Genomic DNA, 15533 nt, shown 5'->3' on the forward strand with positions numbered 1-15533 from the left:
AAAAACGACAGCGCATCAACAGTTTGGCCAGTTTTGACTATTTGTATTTTTTTATGTTTATTATGAATGTTGAATTTCATTTCATTTAATATAAATATTCATGTTGCGATAGTACGCAGAGTTTTTGATATGCCTTGGGAAGTCACTCTTTATTGCTCTCTTTCTTCTCCTATTTTCTGCTTTCAAAAAATTTAATAACTGTATCTAGCTAAAAGGAAGTGTTGAGAAAAGATGGTTCACTTATTACAACTTATTAAGAATTTCTCCACCCTCGTCCACTGTCAGTGGTGCATGTATTTTGTGGTATAAAACAATAGACTTAAGCGACGAACTCGTTTACACCGAAATGCTTTGTATAGTTGAGCAATTTATTGAAATCCATTGCTGGAACAACATCCTGATTAAACCAATTTAATAGAACACATATAGCTCAGTAGGTAACGATTTTTTAGAGGGGGTCAAATTTGTCTCACAGAATATGCTTCAAGACAATTGTATATGTTGCACACTAAGCAAATAAATAAATAATTCTGGCTTGAAATATTAGAATAATCACTTTCAATATAACACTTTTATGGGTTGAGAAGTATTAAATACATGTAAGCCACAGAAAAGTTTGGCAACTTTCACATTACCCACAATCCAAATTACTGATGAACCAAATGTTCAATAAAATTTTTGGAAAGAATGCATTGACAAGAAACATGTAAATATACAACGTTAATGTATGTTAAATAAAGTATACAAAATTAAATTAAAACTTCATCATTGTATACTCTCTATATACCTATCACCCTATACCTGAAATACACAATTCCGTTCCTGCAAATATTTGGAGATACTAATGGTATTTGAATTAAACAATTTTTTTTTTTAAACAGTTTTTTGAGGGACTTCCATTCTATTGAATCTGCAGTCCTTGTCCACTGTAAACCTGAAACCGTTAAACTTAGAAAAGTCTTTTACAATAATGGCAAGTAATGGAAAAGCCGAGACTCTATCTTTTTCAAGAAAACATTTCTCATTAACACTATTTTCCTTTCACAGGCATCGTCCCTCCACTTGTTGGACAATATCACACATCAAAAATTTACTATTATATCTTTTACTTCCCAGCTGGCATCTATGGAAGTATTTAACAAAAACAAATTCTTAGATATTATAATCCAGACATTAATATTAAAAGCGAAATACCAAAAAGCCAATTAAGAAGAATATAAATAAAACACTTCAAATTGTATCACATTCCCCTATGCATTTTCATTCAGCATTTAATCAACAATTTAAGTTCAACCACATCTACTACTGCATAGTTTATTCTTTGCTTGGGTGGTTCTTAATGTATTCAATTGATCGGATGATGTGTTCAGGGATAGGATGGATCCATTTGTTGTTGGGATCTGGATGGTAACCAGTCTCATCAGCTGTATAGGCCAAGTCAACGTGTTCTCCCTCGGGGGAAATGAATTCGAACTTGCCATCCACATTCCATACATCATCACCCACTAAACGACCTTGTTGTTGCAAACTCACACCATTGTCGAGTTGAAGTATGTATTGGAAGTGATCAGGCTCAACTTCTTGTTCATTTTTGAGTATATTTGCATCCTCGTTGGCGAAGACGGCGCCCAATAGGCAAGCGAAAACAATCTAAACGAACGTGAACACAATGAATAGAAAACCATAAGCGAAATAAAGCAAAAGGAGGTACTTACCAAAAATTTCATTTTTTTATGCTCAGTGATTTGTGCGACAAGTATCGAAGAACTGATGCTTTCAACTACTAATCGTTGCATATTTATACTGAAATACAAAGAATTGCTCTTTGAAAAAGCAGAAACCTGTTGCAGAACTGCAAAAAGCACTACGAAAGATGGAAAGAAATGCAAATGTCCACAACAACTACTTAGTACACAAGTTTATTTATTTTTTTATTTCTATTGTGAAAATGTCTTTATACAAAAAGCATTTTAGGTGACCAAATATAGTTAAGCCCCAGACTAGAGCACTGCGAATACTCAAAACTAGAAACTGCATAATAATTCAGTCAGTATAAGTAAAAATGACTTCAAGCTTTATTTTTGTTTTTAACTAAATTAGTTAGAAGCGGAAATGACAAAACTCGCTTTATTTGAAGTTGCGCTTAAGTGAAGCAAAAGAAAATAAATAAATGATTTATATAGTCACATAGCGCAAAAAAGTTAAAGCTTAAATTTAAATGTACTATTGCCGAAAAAGGCTTTAGATAAAGTCTTAGCTTTGTAAAATTTGTAGATATTATAATGCCTTAAGCTAAGTGTTCACGGTAACGGAAAGACAGTAGACTTAGGTAAAATTTTTGTGAGAAGGGTTTAAACATGCAATAGAGCCCTATTCACCTACAGAGTCTACGGGTGAACTTTCTAGCGAGAATTTTTTGCCATATACACAGAGTATCGTTACTAGATCGAGAACTCTACGTCAAATCTAATTCTATTTGTTCAGCTCAAAAGAGTTTTTTCTCTACGAAAACGTGCGGCAAGGTCTTGCATATGAATTTCACCATATTTCATTAATTTTGATTAAATCAAACGGAATTAAGTCGTTCTAAATTTTTAGTTGAATTAGTTGAATGATCCGTGAGACAATAAAAGTGGTTTCTATAATGATCGATCGTATGAATTCTTAACCGAAAACTTTTCCATACTTTTACAAAAGCCATAAAGCCAAATTTTCGCAGTGCTAAAGGAGAGTTCGCTAAAAGTTTCTAAGGAAATTCATAAGCCGTTGCCAATATACCAGAGTTAGTATTCATGAGTTGGCCTAATAGCAAATTAGCATAGGTAGTTGAAAACCTTTTATTGTTTTTCAAAATATTCTCCATGATGATCAATACATACGTACTTTTACTTTTGCTTCAATAAATAAATTATAAATAAAGGAATTTTCGAGGCACTTTGTTCAGTCGCGTTTCCAGGTCATTTTTTAAATTGAGTGGGATCCAACGCGAACACATCCTTCTTACCACAAAAAGATAATGCAAAGTCTTATTAACTATCCTCATTGTACTGCCCAAGGATGCCCCAATCTCCCGGTATGCGATGTTTCAATCATTTTTGTTTTTTTGTTCAATTATTTAGCTCACTGAGTCGGTATTTCCTGAAGCCACAACTGATTTCGGATCAACCCCCGGAATTCGTCGATGTGCCAGTTTTTTATAGTGCCAAAAATGATGTTTGCTTGCAGTATAAAGATTTCAGTTTATCGATGCATTCTTGTTTGGTTTATCCAGTTCGAAAATTGTTAATTCCATGGTTCAATTCCAATTTTTAGCGAAATGAATATTTAAAATAACTGCAAGCAACACTAAACTGACTCACACATCAAAAAAATCTTAGTGCGTTTATGGTAAAATAGGTATATCAAACTTTTTTATGGAAACAAGTCTAGAAGTGTGCAAGGCCAGAAATATAAATAAAACCCCCGTTCCAGCGATTTATTTTTAAGATCGTTTAGTATACCATTTATCACCAAACATTTTCCTCCTTTTCGTTCTGCTTGTCATATTGCAGCGTATAATACACAGCAACTGTAAATTTGCCCTTCTAAGCACCTACCTTAATTATATTTTAACTAGGAAATGTCCGGAATTCATTGCTCTGCCGCCAGACCATAACGTACCATATACTCAACTTTTTCTTTTTCCATCTTCCGTAATTTTTTTTTTTTTTGTATTTCCCAGTGAATTTGTCCACTTCTGTGGAACCTAACTGCCAATAATCTTCTACAAGAACTTGAAAAAATTGGAGGTAAAATAATATCATATGCCGATGATATTGTAATAGCAATCTCGGGGAAACACCTTCCAACAATATGTGACCTCCAACAAAGATCTCTCAACAGACTATCACTTTGGTGTAAAAGTCGAGGACTAGAGCTAAATCCGGAAAAAACGGATCTGATACTTTTTAGTAGGAAACACAAAACACCTGCTCTTCGACAAATATTCCTAGGAGGGAAACCAATTAGAGTAATAGAAAGGGCAAAATATCTAGGACTTATACTAGATAGGAAGCTAAATTGGGGCTCACAGCCGCAGACAGAGCACGTAAAGCTATGACCGCAATGTACTCCTGCGGAAAGCTTATTGGGAAGAAATGGGGATTGGAACCCAGAATGATACATTGGCTCTACGCAGCAGTAGTTAGGCCAATTCTCTACTACGGTATTGTAATATGGTGGGATGCCCTTCAGAAGGGTGGGAACATCAAGAAACTTGACAAGGTGCAAAGACTAGCATCTGTTCTGATAACCGGCGCCATGTCAACCACACCATCGAAAGCATTATATGCGACATTAAACCTCCTTCCGGTAGATCTGCAGGCAATATATAACGCACGCAGTGCGGCAATAAAGCTGAATACTCTAAACAAGTGGTCAAACACGGATTATGGCCACGGTAAAATCCTGGCTGGCACTTTGGGGCTTCCTGGACTGGTGGACTATGCACTCCCGCCTATACTTGCCATGATGAGTCCATCCATGTATACACAGATGGCTCAAAGCTCGAGGGCTGGGTGGGCGGAGGTGTATATTCCGAACATCTGGGGATCTCCTTCAGTTTTCGGCTCCCCGACTACTGTAGTGTCTTTCAGACTGAACTGATGGCAATAATAAAAGCCGCGACACTGATACAGTCTAATGCGATATCCGGAAATGATATCTAGATTTTCACTGATAGCCAAGCGGCGATAAAATCCCTCACAAAACAGTCGACAACCTCCAAGCTAGCCATGAAATGCCGCACATCTCTTAACGAGATGGCTGAGTCATTTCACCTAAAGGGAACATGGGTTCCTGGCCATCGCGACACTGTAGAGCCGATGAACTAGCAAGACTCGGCACTAAATTGTCTGACGGGCACATAGATAATAACATACAAACATGTAAGCTACACATCCTCGGAGAAATTGTAAAGAAAGCAAACGAAAGATGGCGTAATGAAGCCACCTGCAAAATCGCCCGCCAACTGTGGCCGATTCTAAATGCTAAACGCACAGAATTTCTGCTAAGCCAAAATAAACACAGTCTTAGCACATTGATCTCTGTCATAACGGGGCACTGCCTAATAGGTAGACACGCCCAAAGGATAGGTGTGCAAGCACATGACTTCTGTAGAAGTTGTCTAGATGAGGACGAGGAAGAGACAATCTCACACCTACTGTGCCACTGCCCTACTCTATCCAGACGCAGGTTTACTATTCTGGGTAGATAATTTTTTAATGAGTTAGAAGACCTCAGTTCTATAGAAATCAGAGATATTTTAAAATTTTTGAAAAACGCACACTGGTTTTAGGAGAGATAGGGACAAGCTCCCCACGCGGCATCACAATGGGCTATGAGCCTGAGTGTGTCCCACAGGCCAACCGCTTCAACCTAACCTAACTAGTGAATTTCCTAACTGATCGTGCGAAAAACACGGATTGATTCCATCAACGTGTAGTAATCGCTCTTGTGCTTTGTTTGATGCTATTCAGAAAGCAAAACGCGGCAGAAAGAAAGTTTTAGAATGAAAACCCTTTTTACTTTCGTTTTGCCATTTTGAATTGTCTCTTTGATAATGCTGGGCAAGAGTTTTTTTAATTTATTTCATAGCCGAGGAGGATGCATGTGTTGGCATTCCTGGCAAGTTCAAGGAATTCAAAAGTTTGATAGAATAGTTAAAAATTTCATGCCCATCCATCGATTTGTATGTATTTATGTACATATGTATTAAAGGAGATCTTTCATAAGGAAAGTTGTGTAGAAAAAAATGGAATGTATCGTTTTTCCTCGCACCAAGTAAAGTTATTTAATATGCAGAATTTTCATAAAGGATCATATTCAAAAAAAAAATCTAATGCAAATTTCTACCAGATTATAATGAAAAAATCATGCCAACAATATTTCTGTTTTTTAATTATCATCTTAAGTTCTCAAGCTCTTAAAACACCACCCGACTAGAAGTGAATCAGTCACCTAAAATAGCTGTCCCCTTAGCACGAAAGCCACCTTAAGCTTAAATGACTTTAGAAATCGTAGATGCCACTAAAAAGCTGTTCCTTTGTTTAAATGGACACTTCAATATCTTTGTTGGACAGATATTTCCGAAATCCACCCATGACCTAAACACATATGAATAAAATATTGAAATTGAAGCAACTTAAAATCCAAACATGGCGCAATGTTTTTAGCACTTCCAAATTTATAGACCGAATTCCGATTTGACTTCCAATTAAGAAATTAATATCCAAACGAAGACTGCATACTTCTCGTATACATAAATTAGATACACAAAATATATAGCTAGTTCTAATAAAATATGCATATAAACCTGCATTTCGCTGTAAGAAACTGGTTCACTTCTAAAATTCTTCAAAAGCAATAATTTATGTGACAATATATGATATGCATTAAAAGCACAATAGTGCATGAAAAGAAAAATAAAGGGAAACAGAAAAACACTTTTGAATAGAAAAGACGAGAAATTCAATTTGTTTCCGGGTATACGCTTAAAAATTTTTCTACCCGTTGGATACGATAAGCAGGTATTTCATCCAAATCCCTCATTTGTCACACCCATTTCCATTCAGTTAAATTCATTATTCACAAAGTTACTATGCTTTTTATAGTACTGTCATCATAGTCACAAAAAATTATATCAAGCGCCAAAATGCAACACCAAACAAATTTTAATAATACCAAATTTAAATAAATATTAAAGAACACCAGCACATAAAAACAATTAAATATTCGCAACAAAAGAGAATGACTAAAAAAGGAAACCCATGAGAAACCTGATTGCTTAGTGAAGGTAAAGATGATGCCAGATCGAGAGAAAGTAAAAGATTTCTCAACAATAATCTAAACTGATGAAAAGAGTTTCTACTGCATGATGCTCATAATAATCAGAAACTTCTTTGTCAATTTTATTTGAACATTCTTTAAGAAGCAGCACTTACGTGAGCACAAAAGCAATAAAAATAATAGTCTCGTATGGAAGCTACACAAAACCGCAAAAAAAAATAAGTTGGGAATGAAGCAAACAAATTTTATTTAAGCTTTAACTTAAGCAAAATCAAGGCGTCTATTTTTTTGCGTCAAATTAGTTATTTTACGTCTTCAGGGCCCAGCTCAAATTGGCGGTGAACACTGATTAGGCTAAATCATTAAATCTTTCTTCTAGAATCGAGTTTCGCCGAAAGGTTTGAAGTTATTTCCAAGTCGAAGCAGATGCACGTGGTAACAGTCATTGATGTATAAATCTATGGCATATAGAGTTTCCAACGAAGATATTGAACGCCATGCAGAGTCGCCTGACTCCATTTCTTTTTCCGTACAGAAAACTTTGACCCATACCAATAACAATAATAATATTTATATGCATATTTTGAGAGTTTTTTTCTGTACGCAAAGCTCGAAAATGGCTGCATCTAATTTAGAATTTCATTGTCTTAGGCAAAAAAATATTTAAGTCTTTCTTAAAAATGGAACTCGAAGATTTAGACCCTACAAAATTTAACATGCACGCCCACATAACGGCGTCACTATCGAAAAGAGGAACTCATGATTGTGCTCGACTTATATTAACGACGAAAAATTAACACACAGCCATGTTAAACCACATAATACCAAAAAAACTAAACGGAGATGATATAAGAAAAACAATCTTAAGTATCAGAAACAATAAAAAATAAATCATTTAAAAACGGAAAGCGTTTATCTTTCCTTGTCAAAAATTTATTTATTATTTATTTATTTATAAAGTGCTTCATAAGTGTTAAATACATTAAGTATCTCACTTTAAAAGCAAGAGAAACCGGGAGCTCCAACTAACATGTTATGAATTTCTAGCTCAGGTGTCTAAAAAAAATCCGTATGTCCTTTTGAACATTTCACTTTCAGAGTGTTCCAATTTTGTGATTGTGATTAAGTACTGCAACGGATTCCAGCATTCGCAATCACTAAAACTCCATCGTCAATGGCCCAAAAGAGCTTGAGCGATATTTTCGATTCTAGCTCAAAAAGATTTCTAAAATCTCCATTTTTAATAAATTTTTCTAAGAGAAGACAAAATATAACACCAAACAAGCCGGCTGGGTTTGACAGGTCATAAACGAAATTGCGTTTCTAATATATTTGCATATTTTCTCTAGTTCTCTTTCAAAACACAATGAATTTGGCTACGAGAAAAGCTAAAGTTCTAAAACAACGGAATATAAAGTAAATAATTTAAACTTAAAAAAAAATTGTGATTTATAGAAAAAATGGAGAACTGCAACAGGGAAAGACTGACAAAAGAAAATCCATATTTTCTCATGCATTATTTGGAGGAACACAAGGAAGTCGCTCAATACATGAGCTGCAAAAAAGGCATCCTAAATAGGTTATATTTTACATTTACCTACTCTTACTTTGTTTTATTTGTGCAACGATCAGCTGAATGCATTGTGCAGATCCATTAGTAAAAACACTCTCAACTGGTTTTCGAAAATGCGCACAGCTCAGATCACTTGATTCCAACACGAATTTTTCTATCGACTCATTTATGAAGCAGTCATGTGTACCATACGTGAAAGTTTTGGATACCGAGTACGCGCCTATTATTGAGGTCAATTAAAGCTGAAATCCCAATCGTGTAAAACTTTATCCGTACTCCCGCCACTTAACCCAAACCTTAATCAAATACCCAGCGATGATGCAGTAATTGTCTGCCGCAGCTTCGTAAACCGAATAGCGACTCAGAAGCGACATGGAAAAAAATGTTGTCGACAGAAGCAAAGCAGATTGGATAAGTTTTTGATACTCACACTTAGGCAACAAGCGCCACAGTTGCAGACGCTACATGGTATCCTGATTGAAGCAAAAAATTTGACTATTTCGAGTACGAAGTTTTTTACGCGTGTGAAGCTGATAGCTGTAGGGGATAGCGTTATAGCGTGCAACGACAAGTCGAGTCGAGATCATTGAAAATGGTGTATCGTAAAAGAAGCAGACGTCAACAGGAATTCTGTATTCAACTACTATTTGTACTAAAAAATTGTTTCATTATATTTTTATTAAAACATTTTACTGTGTCTAAAAGTTAAACACCTTTGAATCCACCGAAGCGTGCTTTTGAAGTTCAGTTGCTTACAGTAATTCAGACACGTAAGAGGCACAAAAAGATATAAAAGCCTCACTCAGCACACCTCAATTTCATTAAATTTATATTTCATTTCAAAAACTTGGTTATGTAAAGTGTTGTGATTATCATAACTAGGTAGGTAGGTAGGTATAGTGGTTGTCGGTTGACACACCTAGGCCTACTGTGATACCACCGGGGCTGTCCCCTCTCCTCACTATACATTGTCCTCATTGAACCAACCTGTGGCTTTAATATATCTAACAAGACTTGATATTTTTATATTGGCTAGTCCTGCCAAGTTATTCAGGGAACTTTTTCCTAAAATATTGAACCTTCTTCTATCCAGAGCCATGAACCCGCATAGCAAGTGTTCTAGAGTATCATATAGTTATCATAATAATAAAAATATTATATTTGTTATTGTACATTTTCTTCTTCTATTGTAATGTTATCATAAAATGTAACTCACACCGATTTCGTTACCTTGGCGGCTTGTTAGTTGCCAGTCCGGAAAAAGTGTTTTGCTATGAACGACCTTTTTGACTTATTTTTGTTAGTTCGGTAGTGCTTTTTCGTATTTGCGAATTAGCTTCATTTCATCCAGTGCAAAAGAATATCCTTGAAATATCAAATTTTTTAATGTAAAAGTACGTTTCTTTTTTTTCCTTCACTTTCTGATATTTTAAACTTTGCACATGGCCATCAAATTAAAATTGTCAAATTTGCCAATTACCGATCAATTTGTCAAGCTTATGACGGCGGCGCTTCGTTTGTTGCCGGTCAGGCGCTTTCATTGGATTTACAAAAACAAAATTTACATAAAACTGCCAAGTAGCCAATCAACGAGCTCAGTGTGAAAACGATTATACTTTGGTGAAGGCACTCTTATTTAGAGTTACGTTAGAACCTCGGAATTGTAATGTAAATTATGTAAGAGTGGCTTGACCTTTTACAATATTCCATTTATTGAATTGCCAATGGTTTCACTTCATTTTGAGATTTTTATTAATATAGGTCAGTCCATAAGAGCGTGCATATATTACCCATAATTTCACTTTTATACGATTTTTGCATACAAAAAATTATTCGCGGAATATAACGGAACTATTTATATTTTCCTTGATATATATTGTGCATTCAACAAGTAGTTTTATTCGCGGATAGAAGCACGAGTTGTTAAAAAATAAAATGGAATCTTCGAACGCGTATAAGAGGCATATTTTGTTTTTTTTTTAATAAAAGTGGTAAAAATGCAACAACTGCAGCAGCAGAAATAAACACTGTTTACGGACTGCGCAAAAGTGGTTTTCAAAATTCCGAAGTGGTAACTGCGACATGGAGGATGCCCCGCGCGCTGGTCGTCCTGAAGTCTTTAACTCCGACGGCTTGCTCGAACTCCTGGAAGCTGAGCCAAATTTGACAGACAATATGATAGCACAGAGGTTAAACTCATCGCATGGAACAGTTCACAGGCACCTGGCTCAGTTGGGAAGGTTTCAAAGCTGTGAAAATGAATTCCGCATAGACTTTCCGTCGCCAACCTTCAGCAGAGAGTGAATGCGTCTTCTCAGCTGCTGCAACGGCTTGAAAATGAAAGTTTTTTAACCGTATCGTTACTGGTGATGAAAAATGGATCCTTTACAATAATCCTGTTCGCAAACGCCAATGGTTAGAAAAAGATGCAACACCAGAACCGACCTCTAGAGATGGCCTTCACCCCAAGAAAATTCTCCTGTCTATTTGGTGGGATATGACCGGTATTGTTTATTATGAACTTCTGGAACCAAACCAGACGATAACTGCTGATTATTATTCCCATAAGCTATCAAACCTGGATGAGGCACTTAAAAAAAATCGACCGTCTCTGGACTGACCTGATACTACTTTTTCCATGTAATAGATAACATCAATTTTTTACAGTACTTTAAACTAAGAGAATTTAGTTTCACATTCTAGAATTTTTACACCCAAGAATAATGAATGGCAGAATTTAGGACCACTTCCGAGAATCTATGCACTTATTTGTTGCTCAGCTGTTTTTCAGGGTGTTATCTAATTTCTTGGTGGGCAAAGTACTGAACTGTACCCAACTTGTCACTTTCTAAATAACGCACAAAATATATCTCCCAATGACGCGAGACATACAATAATTTTTGGCCTACAACATTAGACTATATTGAAATTCATACATACGCACTTCGGTCAAATATTTTATAATAATTTAAAGAGATTTTAATAAATTTTTATAGAACTATGGCCCAAATGCTGTATTGTTTTCAATTGAAAGTACTGAAGTCACAGTTGCTCGACAGCAATGATTAAAATACTAGACGATATTAAATTAGTTTTGACAACGGAGACTTGACTCTACTTTGTTTACTTGACTTTTCTAAAGCATTGGACTCAGTGAATCACAAATTGTTATGTTTGAAGCTTAAACACTATTTCGGCTTCAAAGACAGTGCGGTGAAGCTGATGGCCAGCTACCTTGATGGCAGGACGCTGAGGCATGAAATTTAGTTTTGACATTTCTAAAAGTAAAACAGAAGGTAACGAATTGGCTGAGGCAGCGGAAAATAAAAAAATTTAGTTTTATTTTTTTTATTCTAAATTATGTTTATATGTCTGAATTATGTACATTCTTTTTTTCAGAAAATAAATGCGAAATACCACTAAAGTGAAATTTGTGAAGCATAATTCGCAAATTATTGTATACATATGTATGTGAGTGAAAATGGAGATTAATATTAATTATTAATTATAGGACTATGAATAAGTTCGTGCGGTTTTTTTTCGAAATTTGAAACTTTATTGACGTAAAATGGTTACAAATTTAATATTCAAAATATTGTCCATCGCTTACTACTACTTTTTCCCATCTTTCTGGCAATTCACGGATTCCCTTTGTGAAAAATTCGGTCGGTTTTGCCGCAATCCACGAATCGATCCATTTTTTGACTTCATCGTAATTACGGAAGTGCTGGTCAGCCAGGCCATGTTGCATCGATCGGAAGAGATAGTAATCGGATGGCGCAAGGTCTGGACTATACGGCGGGTGGGGTAGGACATCCCATTTGAGCGTTTCTAAGTATGTTTTGACCACTTGTGCAACATGTGGCCGAGCATTGTCATGTTGCAAAATAACTTTGTCGTGTCTATCGGCGTATTGCGGCCGTTTTTCTCGCAGTGCTCGGCTCAAACGCATCAATTGTCGTCGGTAGACATCCCCCGTAATCGTTTCATTCGGTTTCAGTAGCTCATAATACACAACACCCAGCTGGTCCCACCAGATACACAGCATAACCTTCAGGCCATGAATATTCTGCGCCGACGTCGATGTTGAAGCATGGCCAGGGTATCCATACGTTGCCCGACGTTTTGGATTGTCGTAATGGACCCACTTTTCATCGCCAGTCACAATTCGATGCAAAAAACCCTTTCTTTTGTGCCGTTGAAGCAGTTGTTCGCATGCCATAAAACGGCGTTCAACGTCTCTTGGCTTCAATTCATACGGCACCCAATGGCCTACCTTTCGGATCATTCCCATGGCTTTTAAACGTTTGGAAATGGTTGATTGATCAACTCCCAAAGTTTTTGCAACCTCTTCTTGCGTTTGAGCCGGATCTTGATCGAGCAATTCCTCCAATTCGGTATCCATGAACTTTGGCGGCGCACCCTCGCGTTCTTCGTCTTCCAAGCCAAAATCACCACTTTTAAAGCGTGCAAACCACTTCTGGCACGTTCGCTCAGATAGAGCATGCTCACCATAAACTTCCACCAAGATACGATGACTTTCGGCTGCTTTTTTCTTCATATTAAAATAATGAAGAAGAATTCCCCGCAAAAACACATTATTTGGCACGAAATTCGACATTTTCAAGTGTGGTAAAAATATTGTTGTTTACGCTTCAAATAAAAAACTTATACTGACGTTTGTGCCTTACGACAGTAGCTCTCCAATGAATGTTTGGAAATGTGGATCGATGGAATAATAATCAAGTTACGCCATCTGTTGTAAAACCGTAACGAACTTATTCATAGTCCATTATTTTTGAGAATTTTTTTTTAAATAGATAAATAATAAAAATTTGTTTAAATTTTAGTCGCTGATCAAATGGAAAAAACAGTAAAAAAGCGCGTGCGAATAAAATACGGACAGCTTGCATGAGCACCAAGCACTTGATTGCTTGTCACCTCCAATTTCGTAAGTAATAAAATTTGCCAAGTGAGAACGAACTTAGAATACGAATACGAATAGATCTGTTGATCTACACAAAATGTCTTTTATTAATGTTCATCAAGCTATTAAGCAACAGCCGGTTACCTATGCAGTCAAAATACTTTGCTGTCATAACCGAAGAGAGAGACAGTCTAGAAATTGTTGTCCCATTTTTTGCAATAACCAAGGTTAAAGTCTTAGTGTATTTGCGCAATTTTTTAAACTTTCTCTTTTCCTTAGCGGATGCCGTAGTTACATGAAGTTGTATATAATTTTGGATCCTCTTTAAAATCACGAAAGTAATCCGCTTCACCAAAATCTACAGTTTACTGCACGCACTTTAATTTACATAAAATGTGCGAAATGTATTCTGTTTATTTTTTGTTTTTTTTTTTTTTTGTTGTTTTACATTTCCGTATCAACTTGCCGCTATCTGAAGAGCTATCAAAAACACGCTGTGCGTCGTTGTCCGCGTTCATATATGAGTACACATATACATACATACTTGATGACTGAGCGTTATTAATGAAGCTGCAAAATGAAACAATAGCAAAAGCGAGTAATTTAAAGAAAATGTATAGTCGCAACCACATCAGCTGTTCTCATTATCTGCACAAGCATCACCTGCTTCTACATACAATATGACAAATGTTGAAATGTGTTATGTAAACCTCAGAGGTGTTTAAAAGTTTACGTGAGTACCTCTGCTGCGTTTGGAAGCAATAAAACGTTTTAAATTAACCAAATGAAATTAAAATGAACAAAACACATAAAATTGTAGGACAGTGAGTGGTATATAACTAATAGGCGATACTTCCCATATTGGGCAAAATAAAGCCACTCATCTCTATGTTTCTCCACACTATAAACATATGTATGTACATATGTAGTATCTCGATAATTAGTGCAGCTTGAAATTCGTGCAGCTTTTTTTGCTTGCGGTTTGTCCCTGCGCGATGTTGTCGTCGATATTACTTATTGCTCTATCTATTTGTTGGTTTATTGTTTTAATTTTTTTTTACAATAAATACCATATTAATATAGTATATCATATATTTACTCGTATATAACAAAACAAGTACTGTAAAATTACAGCCAGATAGAAACTGCTGGACAGTTGCAAGAAAATCGGGAGCGTTTTTTGTGTATTCGTGTTGAATACGAGTCTGGCCTTTCAAACCAGACAATTTTTTTGGGAGACCAAAAATTACTTAAAGCCGAAAATGTATTTTATATGATACCATATTGAAGAATTAAAAAAAATTCGGTTTTCCAAAAAATTTTACAAAAGTGTTCAAAATATCCATTTTTGAGCCATTTAACCTAAAATTACTTATTACTAATAACTTGGATCATCTAATATCTTGAATCATCTAAGCACCAGTTTCATATTTGGCGGAAAAACATACCTGCCTGATTGCCCTTGTAACTGAAAATATTTGAAATTTCACAGACCTGTGTAATTAATATTAATTACAATATGTCAACGACAAATGGCAAGCCTAGTATCAACGACAACGGCAAAGCTGGAGAATAGAAGAAGAAGTCGCAATCGAGGAAGAGAACGAAGAAACAAACCTGGGAGTCAGTTGATGATTTACGTAGAGTATCGTATCCAAGAGTGACGATTCAAGACATGATCGGTGTAATGCCTGAATTCGATCCACTCAAAAGTTCAACATAACCAACGCAGTTTTTAATCCGAGCTGAACAATTGCAGAAATGTCACGGTTGGAAAGAAGAAATGATGTTGATTGCAATTCAGCACCAAATGAAAGGCATGGCCAAACGTTGGCTGGATGCGCAACCGGTGTTTCAGTCCTGGTCACAATTTGTTAACGCATTCAAAATCAATGAAAAGGATGAAGCACAGCCAATTATGAAAGTGGTAGGGTTAAATGGAAAGGAGTTCGAAGCTTTTATTGATACCGGAAGCGTATGCTCTTTAACTCGCGAATCAGCAGCAGATGGCATGCAGATACTGGGAGCAAATAAATGTTTCACAAGATTCGGCGGGTCTAAGTGCAAGTGTCGAAACAAGTCAATTTTGTTGCAAATGTTGATAACGTTCAGCGAGAGATAATATTGTACATTGTCGCGGATAGCCTGCTGCCCTATGACATTTTATTGGGTCGCGACGTTTTACAAAACAATGGGTCTCACATTATT

At 36.0% G+C, this 15533-nt stretch overlaps 2 protein-coding genes across 2 annotated transcripts in view; one reads left to right on the forward strand and one right to left on the reverse strand.

Annotated features, from left to right (window-relative positions):
• The window catches only part of LOC128867111 (cuticular protein 47Eg), a 37849-nt gene that overhangs the window by 9664 nt on the left and 12652 nt on the right, over positions 1 to 15533 (forward strand). The window lies entirely within an intron of this gene.
• On the reverse strand, positions 1236 to 1766 carry LOC128866915 (larval cuticle protein 9-like). The gene is made up of 2 exons (XM_054107967.1): positions 1716 to 1766; positions 1236 to 1650 (listed from the first exon to the last, which is right to left on the reverse strand). The coding sequence occupies exons 1-2, from the start codon at positions 1725 to 1727 to the stop codon at positions 1315 to 1317; spliced, it is 348 nt and encodes a 115-aa protein (XP_053963942.1). The 5' UTR covers positions 1728 to 1766; the 3' UTR covers positions 1236 to 1314.

The sequence above is a fragment of the Anastrepha ludens genome, chromosome 6, assembly GCF_028408465.1.
Source record: "Anastrepha ludens isolate Willacy chromosome 6, idAnaLude1.1, whole genome shotgun sequence".
NCBI classification, from domain to species: Eukaryota; Metazoa; Arthropoda; class Insecta; order Diptera; family Tephritidae; genus Anastrepha; species Anastrepha ludens.